This window comes from Mus caroli, chromosome 15, assembly GCF_900094665.2.
Source record: "Mus caroli chromosome 15, CAROLI_EIJ_v1.1, whole genome shotgun sequence".
Lineage (NCBI taxonomy): Eukaryota > Metazoa > Chordata > Mammalia > Rodentia > Muridae > Mus > Mus caroli.
The window spans coordinates 47,695,935-47,723,905 of NC_034584.1; the positions used below are offsets into that span (position 1 = coordinate 47,695,935).

Genomic DNA, 27,971 nt, shown 5'->3' on the forward strand with positions numbered 1-27,971 from the left:
TCATAGTATTCTGTTATCTAGCTTTCACAGTGGACACCTCCAACATTCTGGGATGTTCCCTGGGCCTCAGAGTAGGTGATATAGATGGCTCACTTAGGGTTGAGCACTGAGCAGCCCTTCCCTCTCAGTGATTTGATCAGTTATGAGTCCCTGTGTTGATTATTACTCAAAGACGCTTCTCTGACTAAGACTGAGAGCTCCACAGTACCTGGCTAAAAGCGGAACTATTTAGAAGGCAGTTTAACTACATGGCTATTTAACACGGCATCAGTAGTTTGGTTTGTGAGTTCCCTAGGCATACATTTTTGATCACTACAGTACCAGTTGTGTATTCCCTCTAGTGGACTAGGCTTCAGGGAATGTGGTATCTTTAGAGCAGTGTCAGTTACATTTGAATCAACAAACACCTTCCCCAGTGCCATGTATAGTGCTGGCTGGTAGTCTAATGTCTGACTATGTTCATTAAATGAATTCACATTAAAAACTTGCAAATCTTGTTAGGCTTACTTTCTCTGAGTAAAATTTGAGCTACCAGTGGCAACCACATCAATTTATCCACTTTGTGGTCATTGATCCTAAAGCCCTGGGAAAAGAATTTATAAGAAAAGTTGGTAAAAAATATTCAGAGAAAGGTATTGAGATAGGCTCTCCCTTCCAAGAATCCCTGAAGAAACTTGGATGTTTACTTACTTTGTATGATTTGTGGGGAAGAAATCTGGGCAACAAATAAGACCGGAGAAGCAAAAAAATGGAGAAGTTATATAGAAAAGAGCTGAGATTTTGAAGGACTCTTCTAAAAGAAGGGTAGAAATACGAGAAGCAGCTCTCTGTGAGTGGAGGAAAAATGAGGTATTTTCTGAGTAACTAAACTCAGAACCACCCAGACATCCTGATGTTTGGAAGGTGGACTTAAACTTATGATGCTTTCTTCTGCTCCAACGTGTCACCGTCCATACGCGCACCCTAGATCTGGCTCCAGTGTGCTTTCAAAGTTTGATGAAGGGCCATGAAAAATCTGGCAATGCTTTTCTATGGATTTTATCCCCCTATTGGATATCCCTTCAGAGTCTGGGTTTATGAAGACATAACACTATTTGAGTTACCAACAAAAATGAAAAAGACGAGAGAAAAACAGATTCTTGGCAAGGCTGTTTGCTAGTCTCCCGAGAATGAGACTATCTTTCCTTGGGAAACAACTGCATACAGTTTTCATTATCTATTCCTACCTCGCATTGTCACAGTCTACACAAAAAGAAAGGCATGTGGTTGCCTTTATTCAAGTTTCTATAAGCTTATTTTTCAACGTCTATGCACTATTGACAAAAGGTAATGGAAAGTTATTTGACAATGTGCATACTCCTCTATATGTTGAATAAAAAAGATACTTGAGAAACAGAAAGTATAACAATTCTAATGCCTTTAGAATCATAACAAACCTCCTTAGCCAGGGACAGTGTTTGGCAACATGGATCAACTGGAACATAGAATGCACTTTTGATTTAGAAAAAGGTAGCTAGAAAAGCAGCATTAAGCAGCCGGACATGTGAGAATTAATTGAAGAGGAGCTAAGATCTACAAAAGAACTTCTAAAGGGAAGACGGGGGATTAGAAAGACACGGCTGTCTTTGGGTAGACTTTTGCTAGGTCTCACAAAAGGATTTTTATAGGATTCTGAATAATCGTATGTCAATACATTATTTTGATGGTCTCAACTGAACTTCTCACAGACATCATTTCTGTTCTTGATCCAAATATAGCGGCCATGTTTATCCGGAGAAGCAGGATGCTCCAAGCTGGGAGATGGCACCTGTAAAGAGGCATCGATAGGAATTTGCCCATTCTAGGTCTTGGGAGAACTTGGTACTTAGCATTTTCTTCTTTCTCTGACAATATACCTGACTTTGTTCTTTATTATAATGAGGAGATTTTCTTAAGAGTAGAAGGTTTTTGAAATTCAATTAGAGATAAGGAAAATTATCTGAGAAGGATATAACCCAAAGTTTAAAGTTTGATTCCGCTCTCCTAACATTTATTTTCTGGTTTGTATTAGTAAATATTAGTACCTGTTTTGATTTAGTTATGACATTTCTACAAATATGTACAATGCATTTTGGTCATGCATTCCATTGTTCTCATTTGTCTCCCTACAACATCCAGTGATCTGCTCCCCCATTTCAGGTAGCCTTCCATCCACTTCCTACTTCTCAGGGGTGTATGGGGCCTCATGGGTTTCAATAGGGTTTATTTTACGAGCATGGGTGAAAGAATTTTGACAGGAGCAGGAGCACTGTATCATTGGCTACACCACTGAAGAAAAATGTCTCTTCCTTTCTCAACAACTGTCAACTCCCTATAAATCTTCATAGAGGGTTGGGACCTCATGAACCCTTCTTCACTCCTTGGCAGCATGCTGACAGGCCCTATCTTGTCTAGGTCTTATAGAAGGGATCCCAGAGGTTATGAATTTAAGGGTGTAATGAGCATGTGATGCCCAGAATGCAGCATTCCACAATACTGCACCCTATCCTCTACCACTTATATACTTCTTAACAGTCTGCATTATTCTTTGAACTATGGAGAAAATGGTATACACACTCCATTTATAGTGGACCACCCAACAATTCTTCTCAGTACTGTGGCTAGTTATGAGTCATTGCAGTTGCTGCTGCTCACTGCAAAAAAGAAGTCATTCTAACCAAATTTAACAGTAGCATTAATACATAAGCATAGACATAGCTCTTTTTTAAGACAACTTGATAGGTATATCATGTCTGATTAGCAAAACAATGGATGAAGCTTCCTCATCAGGACCCATGGCATCCCCAGTCATAGAATTTTGGCCAGGTTTACAGGTTTACAGTATCAGATATGGAGTGGTCCTAAAAATCTAAACCAGGAAGTGGTTGACTTCTCCCATAACACATTTGCCAACACTGAACTAGTGAGCAAACCTTACCTGGCTGATCTCCCACAGAATTTCCCCAGCATCAAAGAAAGGTGTAGCAGTCAGGGTCCATAGCAAACATCTGGCATTTCTTAAGCTGTTATGATGGACCAGGTGGTGGGGCTAAAAGTCTAAATGAGTGTTCTACCTTAAAAAGATAGAAGGAGACATGAGATGGGAGAGAGAGAGGGAATGGGAGAGAGAGAGGGAGTGGGAGAGGGAGAGGGAGGGGAAGAGGGAGAGGGAGAGAGAGAGAGGGAGAGAGAGAGAGAGAAAAAGAGGAAGATGAAATATTGGAAGGGACAGCAGAGAAATGTATCCAGGCACACACACACACACACACACACACACACACACACACACAGAGAGAGAGAGAGAGAGAGAGAGAGAGAGAGAGAGAGTGAGAGAGAGAGAGCGAGAGCGCAATTTAAGAGAGGGAAAGGAAGAAGCAAGAGAAGGAGTCATGGTCATGAGTCGTCCCAGAAACAACAAGATGAGAAAGTTTGTTTTGGGATTGTGGTTTCTTATCTTTTAAAGAGACTACCTAGCAACAAGACTGCCACATTACCTGTATTCAAACAGAGAAATAGAGAAAAATACTTGTATGGACTTAAAATGTATACAGAGTTCTGAGGATTTCTACCTCCACTCTGGGGTTTTGTGGGGAAATAAAAGCAGAAGCAAACAATGTTTGCACAGCAAACATGAGAAAGCAAGGTGTCTTCTCGTGATGCAGAATTTTTGAGAGCTTTTTCCTGTATGGAGAAGAGGCTTTTATTTTTATTTTTATTATTATTTTTTTTTACAGCTCTTGGTGAGGCAATCCATAGTCGAAACCTGTTGCCTATACATGTTTATTAAAATGTATTATTGAAGCAAGGGGGTTAAAATACAAGGGAATTAATTTAGGGCAGATAAAATCATCTCTTGTCGACATTTGGTGCATCTAACTATTTTGGAAATATTTAAGTTTAAGTGAAAAATTTGTTATCTTTAATATATATGAACAAGGAAGGAAGGTATCTAGATGCTTGCTGGGCAACATCAGGGCTTATGCTGAATGTATCTGACAGCCTGACTTCTCACTCCAGGCATCTGAAGGAGTTGTTATTCAAAGTCAGTATCTATTGATCAAAGACAGATCTCTTATACTTGGTTACCACCTGAAAGAAATGCAGACAGGAGGTGTTTGAAAATGCCATCACCCATGCTACCGTGAATATTTAAGACTCCTGACCACAAGAGCAAACTCACGAGTTAAAATCTTAGGTCCCCTCTCTCTCTGATATGTTACCATGTCTGAGGATGAACGGAATTGTGACTTTTGTCCAGCTGTGCTCAATATTCAAGTGTTCAACAGAGAGAGCAATCAGACTGGTGGAAGTCAGTACTGCAGGAATTGTATGTGCTGGGAGCTAGAGGGAGGCTGCCAGTTCATCTCATATACATTATTTCTCCAGGAAACACAGCATAATCGAGGACAATTTTCCACCAAGAATTGCATCATTAGCTAACACAGGGAAAGCGAAGCGCTGTTAACTTTTCTTTTTTCTTCTGCAAAGCTGATGAGCTGAAGAAAATAGAAATGAAAAGTTTAATGCATTTTTTTTTGCCAAGAATATATGTTGAAAATCAGAATCAAAACACTTTTACACGGTAATAGAAATCCCACATTTTAATACATTGCCATGCATATAAGGAAGAGAATAATGCCGAATACAAAATAGTCAAATATACAAAATGATAAAGCTGATTTTCAAGCCTGATAGAGATCATGCTTAAGGATACAAGTGGGCAGAAATCTGTACAGTTTTACTCTTATCAGTTGAAAAAGAATCATGCCCCTTCCCAGTCTTCTTGAAGAAAACCCAAAATAGAAAGAAATATTCTAAGAAAATATAAAGGAGACCCAAAGGGAGTTGGCAAGTTGGTAGCTGCTCAAGATACATAAGTTGGTGGCTCAAAATTGTGGTGCACAATAAGTCTTATGTTTAGAGAAGAAAGGTTTCTAGACATCCGAAACCGTGGAGCCCGGGAGCAATGTGGACATCCAACGGAAAAGGCACTCTTGCTTTCGCCACAGAAAGTTGTTGTTGTGTCTTTCTAAGTCTGGGCCTGGGACCCTTTCTGGAGAAAAATAAATAAATAAATGAAGAAAGAAAGGAACAAGTGAGAAAAAGAAAGAAAAGAAAAGAAGAGAAAAGAAAAGAAAAGAAAAGAAAAGAAAAGAAAAGAAAAGAAAAGAAAAGAAAAAGAAGAAGACTAGCCCAGCAGAACAATTGTGGGTAGTGGATAAGGGAATTCCTATTTAATGAAAAAGCCTTGGAAGACCAACACAGTTAAGACTGTTTCTTTAATGATGTACTTAAGGACGCTATAATGTCTACAATCTCCATAGACTATTATGTTATAAAATGTGCTTTTTAGTCACCGTTGGTCAAAGAATGACCCTTTTTTTTAAAAACTCACATTTCTTCCCTCAGAATGTGTTATTCTTTAGGGTGGGATGTTTTTCTCCATTTCATTATTGTAGTGCTGGAGACTGAACCTTGGGGACCCTACATGTGTTAGGCAAGCAATCTACCAATGAACAGCTCCCTTAGACTCTCTGTTTAATTCATACCATATGATTTTTTTCTTCTTTCTTTCCCAGAACAAATACTAACATGCTATAGCTCCCGATTAAAAAATAAATCTACCATGCTTATGTAATTCTTGATGCCCTCAGCATGCTAAGGCACATGTTCTGTGGCCTTGCTCAATCTGCAGGTTGGTAGTCTTTGCCTGTACCAATCTCTGACTAGGTCATTGTTCTCTGAACCTTGCAGAGGGGGAGTGGGGACAAGTGGATACTGTCACTAAAGGCTCTTCAGGCTACTTGCCATATTTTCGAAAAAAATGTGTGTGTGTGCATGAGTGTACAGCTATTCATGTGTATGTGTGTTCATACACACACATAAAATACCATGTTTTAGTTTCTATTCATTCTTTCTTTTCCTCTTTTAATCCAAGAGTGTAGGATTGATATTAAGAGTATTGAAGAAAAAGCCAAAAATGAGGAATAGTATCATTAACAAGGTCCATACCCAGTTTGCCTTGACAATTATACACAGATATGTGCTATGAAACAACTTTCCCTATTAGCCCCTTCTACTCCTCAAACAACCCTGTTTGCTGATGGACAGAAAGCATCCCAGATCTCCTGGGCAATTGCTATTAGTCCACCATTCTTGAATTCAGAACAGTTTCTTCTCCTTTATCAGCGAAGTGCCAATCTCTACAAAGTCCCAAGAATAACTTAAGTATAAAAACCACAACAGATCGATAGTTTCTTTTCTCAGATGCTTTTTACTGCTAATCTGTAATTTTGTTACAATATTGATCTTTTCTAAAATTTCTTGTAAAGCTATTTAACTTAGCGCCTAATAATATTAAGTAGCCGGATTAACTAGAACTACAGTAGTGTGATTCAGTGGTGTAAGAGTTTCGGTAGAATTAGTTTCAAAACATTGGAGCTGCCTTGGTTTTTCAGCAGACTGGTTTCTTCTGCTCTAGTCACCACTGAGATGCATAATGCAAATGAAAGGGCGGTCTTATTCAGTTCTCTGCAATGTGAATTTCTTTTACTAGCTGAGCACCAGCCTCCTCCAGCATTACCTTCTTAAGAACACAGTGCTCTCTGGCTGGGAGAGGAAAGAGGACAGATAAACTATGCAGAGCCCCTCCATTGTCCCGTGCTAGTGCAAGCAAGCAGAAGTCCTACTTCCCCCTTGGGGGGTAAAAACCCTTGCAGAAGCTAAGGCTTCGGTTGCTAGTGATCTGAGGTAGGAGTGGGAGAAGCATGCAAGAGATGGCTTGCGGCTGTGACTCATGGGTAGAAGAAAACTTGTCTAGCATGGCAGAGCCCTGGATTTAATTCCCAGCACTGTTTCAAAAATAACCAACCAACCAACCAACCAACCAACCAACCAACCAACCAATCAAAGAAGATTAAAGACAAGACTCTAGAAATCTGAATATAAATAGCCACCAGAGGCAACTAACATGACCTTCAAGGTTTCCATCAGTAACCAGGGGTCTTTTTAACTGATTAATTTTTTTTCTTGAGACAGGATCTCATGTAGTACAGATTAGCCTCAAAATTGCTATGCAGATCTGGATGACCTTGAACTCTTGGTTCTCCCTTGCCTCTCTCTCAAGTGCTGGCATGTGAGGCATGTACCACTCTACCAGTTTATGTGATGCTGGGGATCCAACTTAGGGCTTTGTGCATGCTGTGGAAACACTCGCAAATTAATTATGCTCCTCGCTCCAACAGACACCTTTTTAACATGTAGAAGAACTGGCACACACCTCACCCCTGCAACTCCTATGTGAGGAAACACAGGCTTATCTTGGAATAGATGTATGGGATTCAGACATGGAAATTGCCCAAAGCTTCATGAGTCTGTGGTCAGTTTCCAATGTAGTTGGATTGTTATATATGAATATTTAATTCAACAATCTTCAAGCCAAAGACTATGACAATTCTCAGATTCCAAACCCTATTTTTGCATTTATGACATGGAGTCTATCTAGTGTGTTAAAAAGGTCTTTTCATGGCCTTTGTAGTATTTTAGAAGCTGGGGTCACTTCTAAGGAGAAGGCCACAGAACATGCTTAGTTTGTGGGTGGGATAGAAGCAACCTCTAAAGTGCAGAGGTATTGAATTGGAGGCAAAATTAGTTTCTCCTTCCCAAGTGAAATAATGATCTATTGTAATAAGAATTTTTGTTTCAGCATAAAGTATTTTAATATATTTTCATAGAACTTGAGAAGGGTGGTAGTGATTCAATCCAACTCCACCAAACAGATTTGTGTGTTCCTTCAAACCAATCAGAACTTGAGTTCTACCTTTGATAGTTATGTCTATGCTAATATTCAAAAACTGCGATTTAATTCTTTATTTCCTTTGATCCAAATGATCAAATCCTAAAAGACAGTGAACAAGGTGGCATTAATATCTCCTCCCTGCCCCCTCTCTTGATTTTTCCAGAAAGGGTTTCTCAAGGCCTGGCTGTTCTGGACCTTGCTTTGCAGATTAGCCTGGCCTCAGAGATCCATCTGCCTCTGCCTCCTGAGTGCTGGGATTAAAATGTGTGATTTATCACTACTGCCCAGCTCAATGGATTTCTGAGCATTTGAGCTGATATGAAATTCAAACACTAGACAGTTTAGGCAGAAAGGTTCACTTCTAAGATCCCTTCTAAGGCTACTAGAAAGTTCTAAGATTTTGAAACATTAACAACAATAAAACAATCGATTGAGCCAAATTTCCAAATAACATTTTCAAAATTTGAAAACCTTTATATGATCAAAAAGAATATCAAAAGACCAACATTTGGCATCATTGTGTTAGTTGAATTGTGATTTGGCATAAGTCCTGTTACCAGTGACTTAAACGGTAGTCAGTGCAGATTTGTAGTGTCCTTTAATGCTTGAAATAATTAGGAGGGGGTTTTGATGGGAGGATTCTTCTGTGCTTAAGGTTCTAGGGCCACCTTATCGGGTCAATGAAATGCCCTCTTTATAAAACCTTGCATGAGCAGGTTCCACTGTTCTGTAGAAGTCATTTCTTGGTCATTTGATGGGAAGCAGGGACAGCCTGATGGTCTCTCCCATTTTCATTTTGTCACCTAGATTTCATGCTACACACTTTAGGGTTTGGAAATAGTGTGTCCCTTCCCATATCCTCACCCAGGATTTTGCCTCTGAAGCTACAGTGATGGACATCACTTTAGTCAGTGTAACAAAGGTGGCACACTTGGTCCCTGTTTCCCTTGGCAGGAGCTTTCAGACGTATTCTGTACTCCAGTTAACAATCATCCCTGGAGGAAAGCAACGGAATCAGCCTTCTTTTATCTTGAAGCTGCTAGGAATTCTGTCTAGTGATAAACCAGAGCTCAGAGGACCTTTCTCTGGCTCCAGGATTAGACCCAGATCTAAGGAGATTGAGGAGGAGGCTTGCTTGTCTTTGAAATCGAGTCCTCAGCTGTGCTCCAGTAGAGCTATCTCCTGGCCTGTCCTCTCTAATTCCACTGACATTGTTTTAATGATCCACATGGACGAGTGACTTTCTGGAGATCAAAATGGGGGCCCACTACTGCTTGGGTGGCATAAAGGCTAACCTTAAGACTGGATTAATAGTCAGGGCGTGGGTGGTGGTGAGGACTATGTGCTTCTGTTTGAGTTCTTTATAGAATGCTTGAAATATACTTACAGCATTATGTGAAGAGAAGGAGATGAGAAGAAAAAAATCACACACACATTAAGCAGAAAGTGGGATGGAGGGGGCCGTGGGAGAGGTGATGAATAGAATCAGCCTTTAAAGAATAAAGGAATTTTTGTCACTTTCAAAGATTACAATTTTAAGTCTATGGCAGCTTTAAGTCTAGTTGTCAAGTTGCAAAAATTACTCTAAAGAACAGGGAAGAAAACATTGCAAAAAAGCTGCTAATGTGTGGGGAAGAGGTTTTGATTAAAAAAAAGTGTTAGGGGTGTCTTGAAAACTTTACTTCCTTGAGACTTGTATTGTTGCTATCCAAAACTAATTATGTGGCATTTGTAGACAAAGAAAGCATTTAGGGTGTGTGTGGTGGATCTGATGGATCTATCTTACTTTCTATTCACAGGCATCCTTGACGGACCCTCCCCCCCCCCAATGTTAAAAATGGCACGTTTTCCCTCAATACTGAGGACTGTATGCCTTTGTTTGGGCAGTTGCAGAATGACTCTGGGGAGAACCTGGCTTGTTTACCAGTGTGGTGGAGGTAGAAATCGAAGTGGTGGCTATACATGTCAAAGAGCTATGGTGGGGATTTAAAGGTAAGACACATCCCATTAAGAAAGTTGATAGGGTCCCTATTGCTCCCAAGGCAAGTCCCAAGCTACTGGCATGATTTGCTCTGCATATTTAAATTCAGTTCTGGATCTGAACTGAGCTAATCCCCTCAGCACCCTGGAGAGCCTGGTAATTGTTGATTTCAGTTCATACCCGAGTGCCTTTCCTGTATAGTTGTGAGTGTCAGCCTTTTCATAAAAGGGGCAGCACACATTTAAGTAAAAGGAAAAATTAATCCTCAATGATTTACAGTCTTTAGATATCAAAGAATTTATCCCTTACCTCCCTATATGTTTGACCTATGAAACAAAACTCATCATAGATAGGTCTGGATTTCTGGAAGATAAAATTTCACCCTCACACCCCAACCCCAACATACTCAGCACAGCAAGAAGGAACCATGGGACAATCCCACAAAGCATCTCCATACAACACGGAAGCTGAAGGCTGTGAATAAAATCATTTCTTCATTTTTTTTTCTAGTTTTGCTAGTGCATGCACAGATTTTTGTACCACCATGTTTCCTAACCTACAAAGATTTCAAACAGAGGTCAACAGTTTGGAAAACAGTACAAATATGTAGGTTGTGCCAAGCGTTAAGGCATATTTAGAGACACCATTTTTGACTGGGCTCTTTAAGGACCTTCATTTTGTGTTTTCCCATTTCCATCTTTACCCATTATCTTTCAATAATGTTACAGTATTCCTCTGACTTAGGAAAAAAGGGGGCAACTCTTTTTTAATTGTTCAGATTATTTTACAAAAGGCAACGCAGCAATAGCCCATGATCATTTAGTGGACATCTGCACTATAATGTGAGTCCAGTTTTCCAAGGGTGTTAGCAGGAGTCTCAGAATATCGCTGATAATTCCAAGCTATAATATCTCAGCACCTGGCAGGATTTATAGGATTCATTAGAACCAATTCTGGGCCTTTAGGAGTAGTTATGGAATTGGCATTTCAGAGAATCCAGCATAGTGGTAAATAGTAATGTCTACAGAAAGAATGGAAATATAGGGACTGGGGTGGGCATCAAGGAAAACATCTAAGAGCTGCTGAGAGAAGCTCTGATCAACTTAGCTGGTCATTTAGCTCAATTCTATATGTGCTTTGAAGCTGCCCACTCATTCAGGTAAGAGATCTACCTGCTGTCTGCCATGAACATTTTTCTATGTTTCTGTGGCAAGGTGGAGGGGATGAGTGTGGGTGTCTCAATTCAGTTTGCACTATGGGAAAATAGCAGAGTCCTTGAAAAAAAAAAAAAGAAATGATTCAATAGAAGTAGGAAGAATATGCCTTATATACTAGAGTGGACCCAGTACAGTTCTTGGCACATGGTTGGGTCCCTCAACAGATGCCTGCTGAATGAAAAGAAGGAATGGAGGGCACAAAAACCCTGCTGTGGTAACTAAGGAAAATGGATGGGTCATAGGAATGGAATGTTGGCAGCCTGAGTTTGGATTATCAATCCCAGCTTCTTAGAGAATTATGGTCTGTGGTGACTTAGATAGTTCTGATGGTGATCTGGTGCGAAGAAGTTCAGATCTCATGGTAACAATCATTTCTCTGACTTCCCTATTAGGAGTCGCTTCTCTAGCCCACATCCTGACAGGAGCCATGCTGTAGAGAGACACCCTCATGTATCACACTTAGCTCTCTCCACTTCTTGAATGGGAACAAGTGGAGACAGGAAATGAATGTTTGGAGACAACATGGCATGTCTTGGTTGCTTATGGGAAGGTTTCAGATTGTTACATCTATTTTAAAGATTAGTCTTTGATTCCTGTTGGTCTTGAGTTAGGTTAAGGAGTACTCATAATATACTTTGCTGAGTTTTTGATTCAGCCAAGTTTCTATTTCTGGGGTAAAATGTTAATGAATCACAGGGGGCAATCCATAGGAATGAACACTTCTCTTGTGTTCAGGTAAACCATCACTAAACGGACCAGTTTCCCAGGACTGTGCTTTGTTTTTAGAATTAAAATAAAAAATAAGTCATATATACATTCAAGGAGGTATTAAAAGGAAGACTACTTTCCATGCTGAGGGAGAAACCGTGTGTGGGCTGAAGGTGTTACTTCTCTTGGCACACAGTGGAGGTCATTTGTGGCTTCTCTCCAGATCTGTGACTTACACTTGACCTTGGGAAGATTTCCTAAATGTGGAAGTGGAACCACTAAGGAAGATTGCGTCCTGCTGCCCTTGGCAGCAATCCACAATGGTCTTTGATGGAATGAAGGCCATCCTCTTTTTTGTTTGGAAGGTCTCCTCTATGGGACAAGGGTATGTATACATCAGCCGAAGAGAAGCATCCTATATGGAGTGTCCTTATGTGATGTGTTAAGTTGTGCCTAGGTACAAAGAAGCAAGACTTCAAATATTCCAGTCACCAGACTTGGGTCTACTTCCCCTTGTGCTATAAGTAATCCAGGTATCCAGTTAAGTGTCAACAGGTGAAGTCTAACAGTATTGTGGCCATATTTACACTGAGCTACCACAAACAACTGTGAGGATATTAGGAGCAGAGTTGGTTTTGGACAGTCTGAGCCAGAAATAAGACAAGACTTATAAAGAAAAGAGAAAACACTTGTCCTACATGTATCAAATGTGCTATTTTATCTCAGTGTAGTGTTCTTATATAAAGTGCTGCAGCGTTGGAGAGAACACCTTTGGAAATTGTCACTAACATAATCTAGACATGTTTACATTCCTACCAGGGCACACTATTTTGAACCCTTCCACTGAGATTGCAGAACTCTTGTATTTTTTTCTAGAACATCATGCCATCTGCACACTTAATGAAATAATCCAGTGGTTGCCATGCTAAAACAGGACTTGTAGTGAAGGGCACAGATGGAGCCCAAGGGGAACTTGAGTTATGCACAGTGATGAGAACTGGAAGCCAATGTCCAGCTGATGGTTTGCCAATGACCACTTGGAACGAGTTGGCACTGTATGTTATGCACCTCATTTGAAAATCTGCAGCAAACTAAGATTTTTTTCACACAATGTTCATAATCTTGACCAAATAGGCATTTTCTCAGTTGATCCGGTTAATCTGTCAGTGCTCCAAGGATCTCTTCTGGCAGGGCCATGAGTCAGTGTTTCTCTGGGGAACAGGCCATGCTCATATGGAACAGGACACCAGCTTGCAAGGCTCGCATGATTATGGAGAACACTCCACTGAGGCTGCAAGAAGGAAGAAGGGAAAGAAAAAGAGGGGGGAGGGGACATGGTTAATTACTTCCTTTATAATCTGACATACCAATTTGTAGCAATGACCTTAAACAAACCGTAGCACCCTTAGGTCAAAGAGAAAGGTCTAGCCAAGATGAGGGTTACTCAATTCAGGATGGATTAGTCGTGGCTTGTACCCATGAAAGATCCTTGTACTAGTTGGCAGAACACAGAAGACGTCCATTTCAAGAACTGGACAATGTTGCTTTAAATGGAGGCAAAGCTGGTTCTCTGATTTGGCATTCAGTTCCGTGACAGGGGGCAAAAACAGAGACTCTATCTATCTCATGTTTTAGAGCTATGTGCATATACTGACCTGAGGCACTATGAGGCTGGAAATGGTGCAAGACATTGTGTATGTATGTGTGTGTGTCTGTGTTTGAGTGTGTGTGTCTGTGTGATTTCATTCCTTAGGAATCCTTGAATGAAACCAAGGGGGAAAATACAAGAAGCAGATGATTAAGAACTCCCGAGTTTGCACATTGAAAAATGAGTGAGATTTGGGGCTAGAAAGAAAAAGCCATTCAAATCCGACTAGAGATTGAACTATTTGCATGTTAGTCCTGCTTTGGACATTTAGAATTCTGGACTAGATATATTATCCTCATTTTAGTTTTCTAATTTCCCCATTATTTTATCTGGCTACTGCCTACAGTTCATCATATACAGGTCCTCAATAAGTCATTATTATGAGCATACAAGAAGACTTTTTCTAAAAATTGAACACTGGTTTTATTTACTACATAAAATAATTGGGCAACAGCAGGGGTTATTGATAGAAAAGGCACATCCATAGGTTTTTTGAGTCCAGGTGGCTTTACAAAATATGAGAAGATACACAATTTGTAAGCAAGCATTTGATTAAAACTTGTTATTGGTGAGAAGAATGCAAAACAAAAGGTCCTCTTGTAAGTGTATTAAATATCAAATAGTAACACAAACTTCTGATAAGGTTGTAATGTGACTAGAATGTTAATATGTTGCTCATGGCATTGTAAGCTGGAAAAATAACATCCATTTATTTAAAAATCATTAAAAATTTATATCCCCTAATCTAGTGATCTCATTCCTAACAGGGTACCCCAAGGTAAAATAGAAAAGATACAGGGAGCTACAAGCAAAAACCTGTAACTTAGAGATTATTTATACTACAGAAGAAAATCAAAACATGTCTATTGTTGGGACTTAAGCTAAGTAAATTATGGTATGATGATTACATGAGCATTAAAATAAGATTAATTATGATGATTATATATCAATAGTATAAAGTTACATATGCTGTAATGCACAACATAATATATGCATGTGTATATAAAATGTATATGTATACAAAATATATGCATGTATTTATAATAAATGAACAGTAAATGAAAATGGGAAAAGTGCTACTAATGTTATTTAAATGTTTTGAAAAACAGTAAGAAAATTAAGCTCACTATGTGTACACTCCTGAGCAGTGATTCACTAATGGATCCTGGGAGTTGGCTCTCACCATTATTTCCTAGAAAAATAATACTGTATACTTTCACACAGTTTTATGAACTTTCCCTGCTTTCTAGACACAGTCAAGAACTCCACCCTATGTGATAGTATGGCTTCTTAAACTTCTATCATTAAATCCCCAATAAGCCCTTTATTTAATATATTATCTCCCACCTTTTAAACTCTGGCACTTGTATATGTCTAATGTTTAAGCAATTGACTCCATTGACAGAGAGGAAGAGAGAGAGAGAGAGAGAGAGAGAGAGAGAGAGAGAGAGAGAGAGAGAGAGAGAAGAGACTAACATGGGGGAAAATATCCAGGTCTATCTAGCTACAAGGAAACACAGCATAGATTTCATGCAAACCAACACAGCAGAGCATAGTATTCTTGAGGCTGTTCTTACAATCAGATCTGGGAGATGTATGTCCTTGGAAAAAAGCCAACAAAATAAAATTTGAACAGGAATAATGACAGTTAAAAATTAAGCTCTGAGTTGTTTTTTGTTCTGTTGTGTTTTGCATTGCTTTCAAAGACAAGGTTTCTCTGTTTAACAGCCCGTGTGTCCTAGTATAAGCTGAGTTATAATATTTATACCTTTGTAGGGAAATTGCAGTTAGGTATATCATCCAAAGAGCTGTGTTGTCCACATGGGTGTCCATGTTCATAGAGAGCAGATGTGTCTAATTTGTATTCCTGGATGGAATCTTAGCCTATTAAACTTCAATGCTTTTTCAACTTCAGTGTCCAGGACTGATCTTAGGGAAAGAAGAAACCTGCCCATTTCACCAACAAGGAAATCAAGGCCCTTAGCATTACTGGGCTAAGGTAATACAGATCACAAGGGTCCAACTTCTATTCAGAGATATGCGTGCTCTACTCTAGTGACATAAAAGTGTAATGCATTGAAAATAGAAATTACAATTGCCCAGAGCAGTCATCATCCCCCTTGCACCCTCTAGTGAAATTCTTTATTTATCCACAAGCACATATTTACACACATTCAGCAAAATGAAAGATGATGGTAGGTGGGGTTAGAAAATTTGAATAGAAATGAATTTATACCAGCAAGAACAGTGAGGCGTTCTTATAGAAGATGAACATACAAGGCAGTAGAGGCCATAGAAGTATTAGTGTTTTCAGGATTGACAAGACGTTTGGATATGACTATCATATGCCTGATTTGTGAGGGAAGAAATGGACAAAGAAGGAAGTACATTGTGGCATCATGTCATCTTTTACATCTTTTATATCTTTACATAAGGTCAGCCTCCATTGTTCACTGATGCTTCTTGCCGTTAGCATTTGGTGTTTCTTAATGGACTCATCATGTTGCACTAGGTTCAGTGGGAACAAGAAGTCAGTACCTACTCAAGTCGGATATAGATTGTACTCAGTTATATTAAACTCTGAACGTACCTCAGGTGTGTGGTACACACCTTTAATCCCAGAATTGCAGAGGCAGTCTGGTCTACAGAGCAAATACTAGGACACAAGGGCTGTTACAGAGAAACCTTGTCTTTGAAAACAACGCAAAACCCAACACAACAAAAACCAAACAAAATAGCTTGTAGGGAGCCGGGGCAGTGGCTCAGTGGATAACGTATTTGGCATTTAAGCATGAAGACCTGAGTTCAGTGGCCCAACTCCTACACAGCTGAGTTCGTTTTTAGGCATAATGGTGCATATCTGTAATCTCAATACTCAGAAGGCAGAGGCAGGTGGGTATCTATGAGTTTGAGGCTAGCCTCCTCCATAGAGCAAATTCCAGGCCAGCCAGTGCTACACAGTGAAACCTTTTTTTCAAAAACAAAAACAAAAAATGATTAACTGCTGGGTATATGGTGTACGTCTATCAATTCAATGCTGAGAGGTCGGAGGCAGGAGGATCCCTGGAGCTCACTGGCCAACCAGTTTATCTAATCTATGAGATCCAGGTTCAGTGAGACCCTGACTCACAAATATGATGAAAAAAAAAAAACCCAGTAAAAAGACATGCAACTCCAACCTCTGGTCTTCACACGTGCATGTGTGTGTGTGTGTACGCGTGTGCGTGTGCACAAACATAAGATACATACTCCCGTGTGTCCTTGACATGAATGGGGCTTAGAATTATAGCTCAGTTGGCACAGTAGCTTGCCTGCTATTAACGAAGCCCCGGTTCCAATCCCCAGCACTGCATAAACCCAGCGTGGAAGTAGACATCTATAATCTCACAGAGAGGGGTGACAGGAAGATCAGAAGTTCAAGGTCATTCCTGACTATATAGTAAATTTGAGGGTTGGGCCAGCCTATATGCGACCTAGTCTCAAAAACAAAAACAAAACAAAACAAAATTAAAATAAAACTGAAAAAAAATGCTACATTTATTCAAATGGAAAATGGCACTTTGTGTTTGGCACCTTCGGCTCTGTTCAGTGGGAAGCGGGCTATCTTTCATACGGTACTTGCTTTGGGCTCCAGCCCCTGTGTGCCAGCTATTCTAGAATCCTTATAGCTCCTCATTTCACCACAAAGATTCTGGCCTATGTTGTACCTTCTCTTTTTTCTTTCAGATGTTATCTTTTTATACCTCTGACACCATGAATACTAACTTCTCTATCTTTTAGGATGTTCTTCTCCAGGAATCACATTCTTTATAAACTTTTCCCTCTTTCTAGATATAGTCAAGAACTCCATCCTGTGTGATAGTATGGCTTCTGAAACTTCTATCACCAAATCCCCTATAAACCCTTTATTTAATATAATTATCACCTCCACCCCCGCTTTCTAAACTCCGGGACTTGTATGTGCCTACCAAGCATCTTACCACTAAGCAATACCTCAGCCTCCTCCTGAGGCCTTTTGAGGATGCTGCCATATCTTCTCTGAGTTTTATTTAAACATTATGTAGTATCAGATATATAGTAAGTGCTTAATGTATAATTGTAAAATTTTGATGGATATGATGTTGATGAAGACTCATTTTTTTAAAATCTAGCAATTGAGTTTGCACACTTGGACTCAATTGCATTTAGTCCAGAGTATGGGATAAATATCGGAGCTCTCAAACCCAGCGATTGAGAGCATTGGTCAGTACATGGGTTCTGGCTGATCTCTGCTCACTTCCCAGGCTCATCATAGACCAGCTATGTGATGTAAAAACCACAAATCTTTTTTTCCCAAAACTTAGTTGTTGCTTCATTTTTAAAATAGATAATGCACTCCCCACCTCACTGGGTTGCCTTGATGACAAAATGAGCTCATAGGAAAGGCATGTGACACCATGCTTAGCAAGTAAAAAAGAACTGATGAGGGCCTACTGTTTTATTATTGTCAAAGTTCCGAAAGTTCCATTGAAAATCAGAGACACAAATATCTCCATGTTCAAAGGCTAGGAAAAGAAACAGAATGCCCATATGTCAGGCCTTTGCACTCTCCTGCCACCTTCCAGGCCACAGTCCCTCTACTCTGGTTCCACTCTCCTCCAGATTAGAGCAGACATTCAGACAGTTGCCTGATAAAGGGAGGTTCTGACACTTCAAAGGCAGGCCGTGACTTGCCTGGCAGGCAACAGGCAACTTGGCAGAAGGCTCGGGAACAGATTTTTGGAGTTAAGTGTTCAGGGTTACCTCCTCTCACCCCAGCAACAAAGGAAGAAGGCTGGGCATGTTCAGAGGAAAGATGTCAGGTAAGTCCACATCTCATGATGGGAAAGGAACAAACAAGACTTCTCCCCGGGAAAGTCTTCTATTCAGAAAAAAAAGGACATGTCTTCATGAAAGAATGTGTTTTTCAGGCAAGTTAAGTTAGAGGTCTTTGGGGGTGGGGTGGGCCTGAATTGCATCTGGATATGTTTTTGTAATTTGTATCAGGTGTGAGTTAGTGCTGCAGTTGCCCAAAATAACAGCCAGTAAGCAGGTATAAGATTTACTGAGCAAGCACTGTGGGTTACTAAGATTTTATAGACAATCATTGGCTGGAACACCAGTCCCATTTCAGGGCTCTCCATAATCACCTGAGAGAGGAGGGCAGGTACATGAGTTTGTCACTGCCCTGTGGGTAGAATGCATAGGGCTGAGGCCAGAAACCAGATCTGCTCTAACCACTGACTGTAAGATGGACTGCATGTTAGGAAAAAATAATCTCTAACCCCAATAGGAATAGAGGAGAGAAACATGTAATTGTGTTGTGTAAACGAGTTTTCATTAAACACAAATCCTAGCTATGGGGTGCTGTAGAAGTGTTTTACCCACAGAAAGGTAGCTCATTTCTCTTTTAACAGTTTATAGTCTTTCATAGCTTGGCTGTAATGGTTCTCAAATGAGTACAGGTTTTGTTCCATGAGGGACAACTGGCACTGTGTGGAAGACATTTCCAGTCATTACTCATGGAGGTTACTACTACCATCTAGCGAGTGGAGGTCAAGACACTGCTAAACACCTCAGAATGCGTAGAGTTCGTTCCCCAAGAAAGATTTCTCCAGCTTGAAATGTCAAATGTGCCAAGGTTGCTTTAGCAGACACAGATCTTTGCTTATTTTCTATTCTTGGTTGTGAGCCAAATATATCACTCTCAAAATAGGTCAAGATAAAAACCAACCTAAGAGGGCTGCTTGTCTGCACAGGAAAGGAGGTGAATTTCAAACCCCTCTTCCAGCCATCATTTTCTCATCTTATTTGATTTTTATATTCAATGCAATCAAAACCTTTAAAACCAAATCATTCCTAACTTCTAGAGCCCTCACAGGCATGCCATTAGAAAAATCAAGGTTGGATAATTTGGACAGGTTCGCTCAATTAATTGGTACGTTTGGAAGAAGTTACACCATAAGGAGAGGACAAAAGGTGATGTATGTAACCTTAAAGCTAAGCTTTGCTATCAGGTATGTGGTTTTGGGGGTACTGGTTCCATTTCTACCACTCTTGTCCACAAGAAACTAAAGGGTACCCCCTCGCTGAGAATATGATTAAAGAATCAGTTTTAAGATTTTACCCTCTATATATATATATATATATATATATCCACCAACTTCTCATGTGTCCTAGAAAAGTGGAAGCCATCATGCTGTGAAGGTTAGCTTTTTGTGTCAACTCAAACTGAGCTTCAGGGTGTCCACATATGTAGTTAGCCATTATTCTAGTGTCTCTATAAAGATATTTATGTGAGAGATGACTGTTTGCATTGGCAAGTTAGGAAAAGCTGATGGCCCTCCATAATGTGCACAGGCCTCAAACTTGAACAGGCAAAGGACTGAGTAACAGATTAACTCATGTTTCTGTTGGCTGTTGCTAGGACACTGGTTGTCTTCTGCCTTTGGATACAGACTCAGAGCGCAACTATAATTTTGTTTCTCAAGCTTATAGATGTTGAGACTTTGTAGTTTCTATGATTAAACTAAGTCTGTTCCTAAACTAAGTCTGTGTCTAATATATGTGTTTGTATATATATATATATGTATATATATATATATACACACATATGTGCATATATATACACACATATATCATCAAATCATACACACACACATAGACACACACATATGTCATTTGATGGTATTTTGTTTCCATGGAAATCTTTGAGTAATACAGTTTACAAATGACATGACAATATCAGTAAAAGGTATCAGTAGCCAGGTACTCATGGTGTGCCCAGCATTACACTCAGGACAAGGTCTACTTTGCAGCAACCAAGGTAAATGGGGATGCTAACTTCATTCTACAGATGAAAAAAAAGCCAGGGGAATAGAAATAAGTGACCCAGGCCTGGCTGTGGTCTTTAGGCCAGGCTATCCCTTGATTTGCCTAAGACATGCTTAGGTGCTTGCTTTTTCCAGAAGTGTTACATAGGAAATAAACACTTACACAGGATGGAAGGATTTTTGCCACCATGTCAAATTCCTGTACTCAATAGTTTCTCTTTTCCTATTAGAATTTGACTGGCTCTTGATATGGTAAGAGGAAGAGGGTTTCTGCTGCCTGACTCTGCAGTCCTCATGGACTCTGGGGGGTTCTGAAGGATTCAGGTGTGGAGGAAACTCTCCCATATTTGAAAATATCAAGTTGCATGGGCGGTTCTTTTTCCCTCTGTTCTGGGCAGGAGGGCAAAGGTGAGACCATGGCAGGGTGGGAAAACACTGGCCTTGTTCTTATACTCTCGTACTACATGTAGAACTGGTTGTTACTCAGTACTATTTGGCTGAGGAGTCACTGCACCTAATTCTAGTTACCTTGCTTCGATTATTCTGTGTTCATTTCAGATTATCACAGTGTATCCCCATAGATGTACAAAATTACTGTGTCACTAAAAGTATGCTATTAATTTTTATTTTTAAAAGGAATTTTCAAAATCTCTCTCTTTTGCTTTCTCTCTCTCCATGTATGTGTGTGTGTGTGTGTGTGTGTGTGTGTGTGAGAGAGAGAGAGAGAGAGAGAGGAGACTGTGTTTATGTGAATGGTTAGTGCTCATAAGCCATGGTGTGTGTGCTGTGTGAGTTAATGGGCAGTCCTTGACTCTCACCTTGGTTGGGCAGTCCATGGTTGCACTGTCTGGCTAGCTCCCTGCCAAATTTCTGGGGACTGTCTTTTCTGCGTTCCCCATCATGTCGGAGTAGCTCTGGAATTAAAGATGTGCACCCATTCTCCTGCTTTACCTCGATTCTGGTCCTCACGCTTTAGCAGTGAGTCCTTTAATCATTGATCCACACCCACTGCTTTATCCCCTAAATTTACAAGTCTGACCACGGAAAAACAAACCTGAACCAAACCTTTCCGAAATCAGCTCTTGAGTCACGCAGGTTAAATTGTGTCTGCTGCTTCCAGGGTTTAAAAGCTGACATTTGCACCCCAGGTCTTCCAACTTGCCTGCGTGAGACTCACCTCAGGGAGCTCTCTAATTTTTTTGCTTTGTCTAGTTCTCTCCCTCTGGTTCCGAATGTCCAGTGGGAAGATTGGAAAGCTATATGTTTAACAAGAGCTACAGTAATGCTCATGAAGCCAGTTTGGCAGTAGACCATGAAACACCCACGTCTTTCCCCCAGTATTTAAAGAGCAGTTATTTGTCCTTCAGACAGAGAAAAGTGGTATAGGCTGTGGGAAAATGTGGTTTATAGCTTTGGGTTTGTTTTTTTTTTTTTCATATAACAAAATAACAAGAATCCTGGATATAATACAAAGCAGCAATCCAATGCTGGGTTGTAGAATAGGGCAGGCAAGAGTAGGCTTTGAGAATCGTGCGAGCTATCTAACTTATGCAATGTCCCAGGGACCCAGACATGCCACATCCTTCTAATACCTCATGCTTCCTGCAGACTTCTGCATGCACATATTCCTTTGGACACTGGATGATGTGTTTGTTCTACACTGCTTTGATGGTATAGGGCTTGTGGGGTTTCGAATCCATATGATGACGCTATATTCATACCTGTTGTGTCATGTACTAGCATCAATTGATAACATATCTGTCCCTAGGTAAGTACTTCATGTTGTGTAGAAGTCTTTCAGGGAACTTGGGACATATTTCTGTGCTCCAAATAGGAGGGATTGGATTCAATACTTTTAGAGTAGGACCATGGATTTGAATTTCTGATCATGTTTTAGGGGCTGATATTATGTCTAGTCTGCCTTTCTGAAAACTGTTATGACTCTTAAATTTCTTCAGGGAAAAAGCATCTCTTGTCTCTTTCTGTGTCCTGGGGGAAAATGTGGGAGATATCAAAGTTGCTTTTGATGTGTTTGTAGAAGGAGAGAATGAATTTTCATATGAAAATATGAAGACAGCTTCATGAGCAAAGTTAGCAGTTCCTTCATGTATGAGTGGAAGGAGCTGGGGTGGATTGCCCACTCTTCCTCTCTATTGAGAAGTGGGATAGGGGTTTCACTATATGTAGCGATCTAAAAGTCTATGAGCATTTAGGATATCTATTGCCTTGGGTCTTTAGAAATGACTTCCCCTAGAATAGCAACACTCTCCTCTGATGCACAGCTGTAGTGAACCAGATACCAGCTGAGAGCTGCCGATGATCATCTTGTACCACACAAATATGAAATGATGCACTTCTGGGAGAAAGGACCATCCAGCCAGCTGTTCTCAGCAGGGATGCCATCGGTACAGCCAATTAGTCTGGGCTAACCTCAGTGATTCCATCCTTTGCACTGGTCAGAGAGGTAAGTGTCTCAAGTCAGTGCACTCTGACAGCCATGCTAAAAGCCCACCGAACCTTCCATAGAAAAACTCAGTCCAGTGGTAGTAGCAACAATGAATCAAAGAGAGAGCACAGGAATATACTTTGAAGTTCAATCCCAGTGGCTGTTGCAACTCCCTTCTACAACATCAGCCAGCTGGCCGGGAACATCCTGGGGGATCGCTTCCTAGTTTATCTCCTGGCTTCTCTCCCCGGGCTTCTGTAACCCAGCTTACAACTTGCTTGCCTGCTTGCCAACTGTCTGAGAAAACTCAGGTTTTCCTTTTTTCCCTGCTTGCGTTTTTTCTGTCATTCGCTCCTCTATTCTTCTCCGCCTGTTTGCACTATTTCACTTTACTTAATGTCAAGAGTTCCCTGTTGGCCAATCCAACACGGCCTTTTACAGAAAAGCACCCTTACCTAAGATTTCTCTTCTTTAGAAAAGGAATGATTAAAAAAAACTTTTTTTTTCTCCAGTGCCTGAAGCTTTTTCAAGAGAAAGAGAGAAGCACCCTTCTATGGGAGTCTCCAAGGCTGCTTAGTGATTCGCCTTTCAGTGCGTAGTCTCAACAGGGCCTAGAAGAGCCTCTCCAGGGAACAGTGCTATGCAAGCTAGAAGCAAACAAACAGAGGTGACAGCCAATGATGAACATCAGCGCACACTCTTAAAGCCGAGGGTAACCGTAGCGAGTGCTCTCTTTCAATCTGTGATGAATCACAGGATGGCATATTGCTGATCATGGAATTCTACAAGCTCTCTAGGATGATACCTGTGTCAGGAAGACATGGACCACTCAGTGTTACTAATACATGGACCACACTCTAGCAAGGTCTGAGGGCTCCCAACCTCCTGCCGTAGAACTCACTGGCAGCTTGAGCTTTGTGTGTGTGTGTGTGTGTGTGTGTGTGTGTGTGTGTGTGACTGAAGTGTTCTAACTGTTGGAATACAGTAGCCATTAGCTGTATGTGTTCACTGAGCACAGTGAAGTGTGAAGAGTTCATTGTGTATGTGTGTGTGTGTATGTGTGTGTGTTAGTGATGGTGGTGGTGTGTATAGTATACCTGATAGTATGAGTGTATGCAGATGCATATACCCCTGCACTTCTGTGGAGGGTACATGAGGATGTCTGGTATCCTACTCTATTACTTTCCATTTTATTTCTTTAAGTCAGCAAGACTCTGACTGAACCTAGCTCACTGGCTAGACTGTCTGTCTGTCCAGGTAGCCTCAGAGATCTGCCTGGCTCCACATTCTGTAGCATTGGTGGTTAGAGCATTGGAGGTAGGTGAGTGCCCTGCCTGGCTTTTTATGGTGGTGCTTGGGATTTGAACTCAGGTTTTCACATTTGAAGCAAGTGCTCTTAACGCTCCATGCCGTCTGTCTCTCCAGCTTATGGAAAATAGTTCTAGCTTTAATTTTTAACTTCATTTATATTTGCATGTCCACATGTAAATAAAAGTACTTGCTACTACAGTGTAGAGGAGAAAATGAAGACAGAGATTGAGCAAGCTGGCTTCAGAAAAGAAAGTGATCCAGCAAAAGGAACACCCTCTGCTTTCACTCATACAGTAGCTTTCTTCTTGTGACACCTGCCTCCTGCCTGTTCTCTTCAGTGTGGCCTGAAGCTTCCGCTCTGCTTCCCTACACAGTCCCAGAATCCCTATATATACAAAATGGTAATTAAGGACAACTTTATAAACATGCTGAAGTGTAGAAGATTTACTCAAACCCCTTGGACTCGGCAAAACCAAACAAGAAACCTAAGGGGAAATAGAACCTTTGTTATGAGCTGTTCCAGCTTGGAGTCTCTCTGGCAGAATTCTGAAGCCAGGATCCAAAGTTACTGTGCTGTGGCCTTTGATTTTGGGACCTGGACACAATGGGCAGATGTAAGTAGTGGAGGCAGACCAGAATGGGGAAACAAAAAAAGGCACTCTGCTCAAACTGACCCCAAGCTTCCCTCTCCCCCCCATGACAACTCACTGTGGGTGAGGAAAGGGCTGGGCTTGGTTTGTCTATACTGGAATCAGCAGGTTATAGTCTGTGTTACAGTTAACGAGATTTGGAGATGTTCCCTGGACTATAGTGAGTATTAATTTCCATTGAGGAAAAAGTTATGAGGCTTGGACGTCTTAATGATAACAGATAATTTCTCTGTGTGGGCAGAGCTACAAAGTGTGTTGCTATGAGACTGTGTGGATTGGGCACTTTCTTTTGTGTACACTGTTTCCCCTCAAAGAATCCACTTGGCCTGAAGTACAAACCTACTTGGGGACTTTTGTGATTAATTGCTTGAACTGGCTGGTGGCCATCGGCAGGATCTTGCAATTTCCCAGTTTCCACGCAGAATTAATGAAGCTGAAGCTTTAATGGGGTTTCAGGTAATAGAGCCCAGATGTCCAAAAGTATGACGTTTGAAATTTCATCGATTTGCGAGGCTGCAGGGTTTAAACCTTATTTATTTCCCACTTAGATGTCTCTTTGCCATCTTTACATAATCTTGGACCAGTCAAATGCAAAGGCCTTCACCTTGACGTTCTGCATCCAGAGAAGCTACTCCCATGCACACACCTGCAGCCAGCAGTTCAGAGATTCAAGCTCCCTGACTTGGGCGCCAGGCAATTGGGACCAGCTTTCTGCTAAGGATAGGCAGCGAGCGGCCCTTGTCCCACCTTACCATGCAGTGTTTAACTTCCAAAGTGTTTTCACACATTTAATTGCATTTCAGCCTGTCAGGGCCCCAAGGAAATGAGGTGGTGGTGGGGAACTACTATTATTATCTCTGTTTTGATGAGGGAATCAGGGAACACAGAAGAGAAGGGATAACAGCAGCTCACATTTGTGGCACACTGTCATGCGAAAATGGGGTTCACATGGGTCCTTTGAAGCCTCCTCATAGCTTGGTGGTTGATATGATAATCTGCTCTACTTCAAAATGGGAGAACTCTTGCACAGAGAAGCTGGGGTGCATTGGTACTACTTGTATGGTGCTGGTATGGAGTGGGCAGTGGTATTCTGGAGATGGGTACGTACTGCATTTCTTCCACAGGAATGTGGTCAGCATTGCAGACAAGACCTGGTGTATTTGTGTGTGTGTCCATGAGTGTAAATCCTACAAAAGCCCCAGAAGGGCATTGGAGTGCTTAGAGCTGGTGTGACAAGTGGTTGTGATCCAGCTTGTGTTGGTGCTGAACACTGAACTGGAAGATGAGTGTGTGCTTAGTGGCTGACCCATCTTTGCGGCTCCAGGATAGCACTCTTTGGTCCAAGATGGGGTCTTACTCTATATTATAGCTCTGACTGGCCTGGAACTCATTATGTGAACAGGCTGGCCTTAACTCCCAAAGGTCCACCTGATTCTTCCTTCTCAGTGCTGTGCTTAAGCACATATGGTAACCCACCGTACATGTACTTGTTAAGCCTAAGTATAATTTCCTAATGGGAAGCTGCCTGGACCATCTTCCTGTTCTGCTCAAAGCAGAGCATCTTACTATAGAGATGAACACCTGGTCAAAATGCAAAGAATAAAATACTCTGGGGAGCGCATCTCAAGTTGGTGCATCTACAATAAATCTTGTATGCCTAAGGCTCAGGGAACACCACTGAAGAGTGGGGCAAGAAGATGGTAAGAGCGAGAGGACCAGGGTACCAGTCATGAGATAGTGTATTCTGGACAGTACAGGGATGGTACACTCATGAAATCTCAACAATATTTTGTGTAAACAAAATTTGCAGATGACCACACCAGTCATGTCATTGTTGATGGGGGTTGGGGTATTTCACAAGGTTTCACCACTGAATGAAGAGTTGGCTACAGGCAACCAGTGGTTTCTGAGTGGGAGAATCAATTTTTCTAGGGACAAGACTCCTGATATATTATTGAATCCCAAGAAGTCACCTATAAACATATGACATGTACGGCTGTACCAGTATATGTATGGAGGTCACATGGACTGGAATTCGTTATAGGTGGGTATGAGCTGTCTGACATGAGTGCTGGGTACTGAACTCAGATCCTGCAGAAGCGATGTAAGAACTCTGGACCACTGAGTGATCTCTCCAGCCCAGAATACCTCAACATCTTTACTTGGCCTTCACCACAATACATCATAGAGAAGTTGGTTAAATGCCAACCTCTGCTTCCTTCTATGCTTCTCTGCCTAGTTTTACCTTTCTTACAAGGACAGCTGAGATAATCTGTTTATAGCCAAGAAGATGTCACATATTCTTGCTAAAGCCTCCTTGATCTGCTCTGGAACTCTGTACACCTATTCATTCTGTTGAATGAATAGATAGAATAAACTTTATTTTCATCCACAGTGCAACTGACCATTGAGCTCCATGCCCTCCAACACGGTTTTCTCCCTTCTTTCTGTCCTTCCTACAATTTTTCTATATAGCATAGGCTGTGCTTGAACTCATGAGTCTACTGTCTCTGCTTCACAAGGCTGGGACTGAGTCATGTACTACTTCTTATAGCCTTAATGTCATTTCTTGATTGCCATCTCAGGTACCATACTAAACACTGGATACATGAAAAAGGAATGTCACATAACCCTTTCTCTTATCCTCAGGCAGTTCTTGGTGCACTGAGACACATTCACACTGAGTCCATGACGTACAATGTCCTGTACATAAGTAAGGGCAAGATTCCTGAGGCATGAGGAAGTTGAGGTATACTCATTGATGTTTACAGTTATGATAAGGAATTCTGCCAAATAGCTCTTCTAGTTAAAGAAACTCCAAGGAGAAGGGTACTGTATTGTACACATCTAAGTTCCAGCCCTAGTTACATAGTATAGTCTTTTCGACACGTGAACATGGTACATCTGAAAAGGACCATGTAAGAAGTGACGGAATCCTCATGTTATAGCAGAGACAGTCTGGGGACTCTGCTCCTACCTTGGCCATGGTAGTAAAGATTAGGGAAGCTGACCTTTGCTGCTGCCTGTGCTTTCCCTACATGGCACTGGCGCAGGCAAGGGAAAGGATAGGAAACCCCTGGCACACTTAGCACTCAATGACCAATACAGGGTAAAACTATGACTTACTTCTGCAAGATGCCAAGGAATGCTTCATGTACTATCTTAAAATGACAGTTAGGGAAACCTTCCCCAAATCTACTCCTGCCCTCAAGCACCGCCACACATTAGTAATTTAAATTATTCCCATTTCATTTTTTTTATAGTTTATTTTTTTTGAATTAATTTTTTTATTAGGTATTTTCCTCATTTACATTTCCAATGCTATCCAAAAAGGCCCCAATAC

General features: G+C 40.9%; 1 protein-coding gene and 1 long non-coding RNA gene across 5 annotated transcripts in view; one reads left to right on the plus strand and one right to left on the minus strand.

Annotated features, from left to right (window-relative positions):
* Positions 1 to 4,610: 4,610 nt before the first annotated feature.
* The window catches only part of Samd12 (sterile alpha motif domain containing 12), a 439,438-nt gene continuing 416,077 nt past the window's right edge, over positions 4,611 to 27,971 (minus strand). For all 4 annotated transcript variants that reach the window (XM_021183955.2, XM_029469730.1, XM_021183956.2 and 1 more), the window contains one exon: positions 4,611 to 13,013. In XM_021183955.2, coding sequence (XP_021039614.1) covers positions 12,991 to 13,013 — 23 coding nt within the window. In that variant the 3' untranslated portion in view covers positions 4,611 to 12,990. The remainder of the gene's footprint in view (positions 13,014 to 27,971) is intronic.
* On the plus strand, positions 18,185 to 23,995 carry LOC115029404. Its single transcript, XR_003834960.1, has 3 exons — positions 18,185 to 18,211; positions 22,504 to 22,685; positions 23,180 to 23,995. It is a non-coding gene; the product is annotated as an uncharacterized LOC115029404 (long non-coding RNA).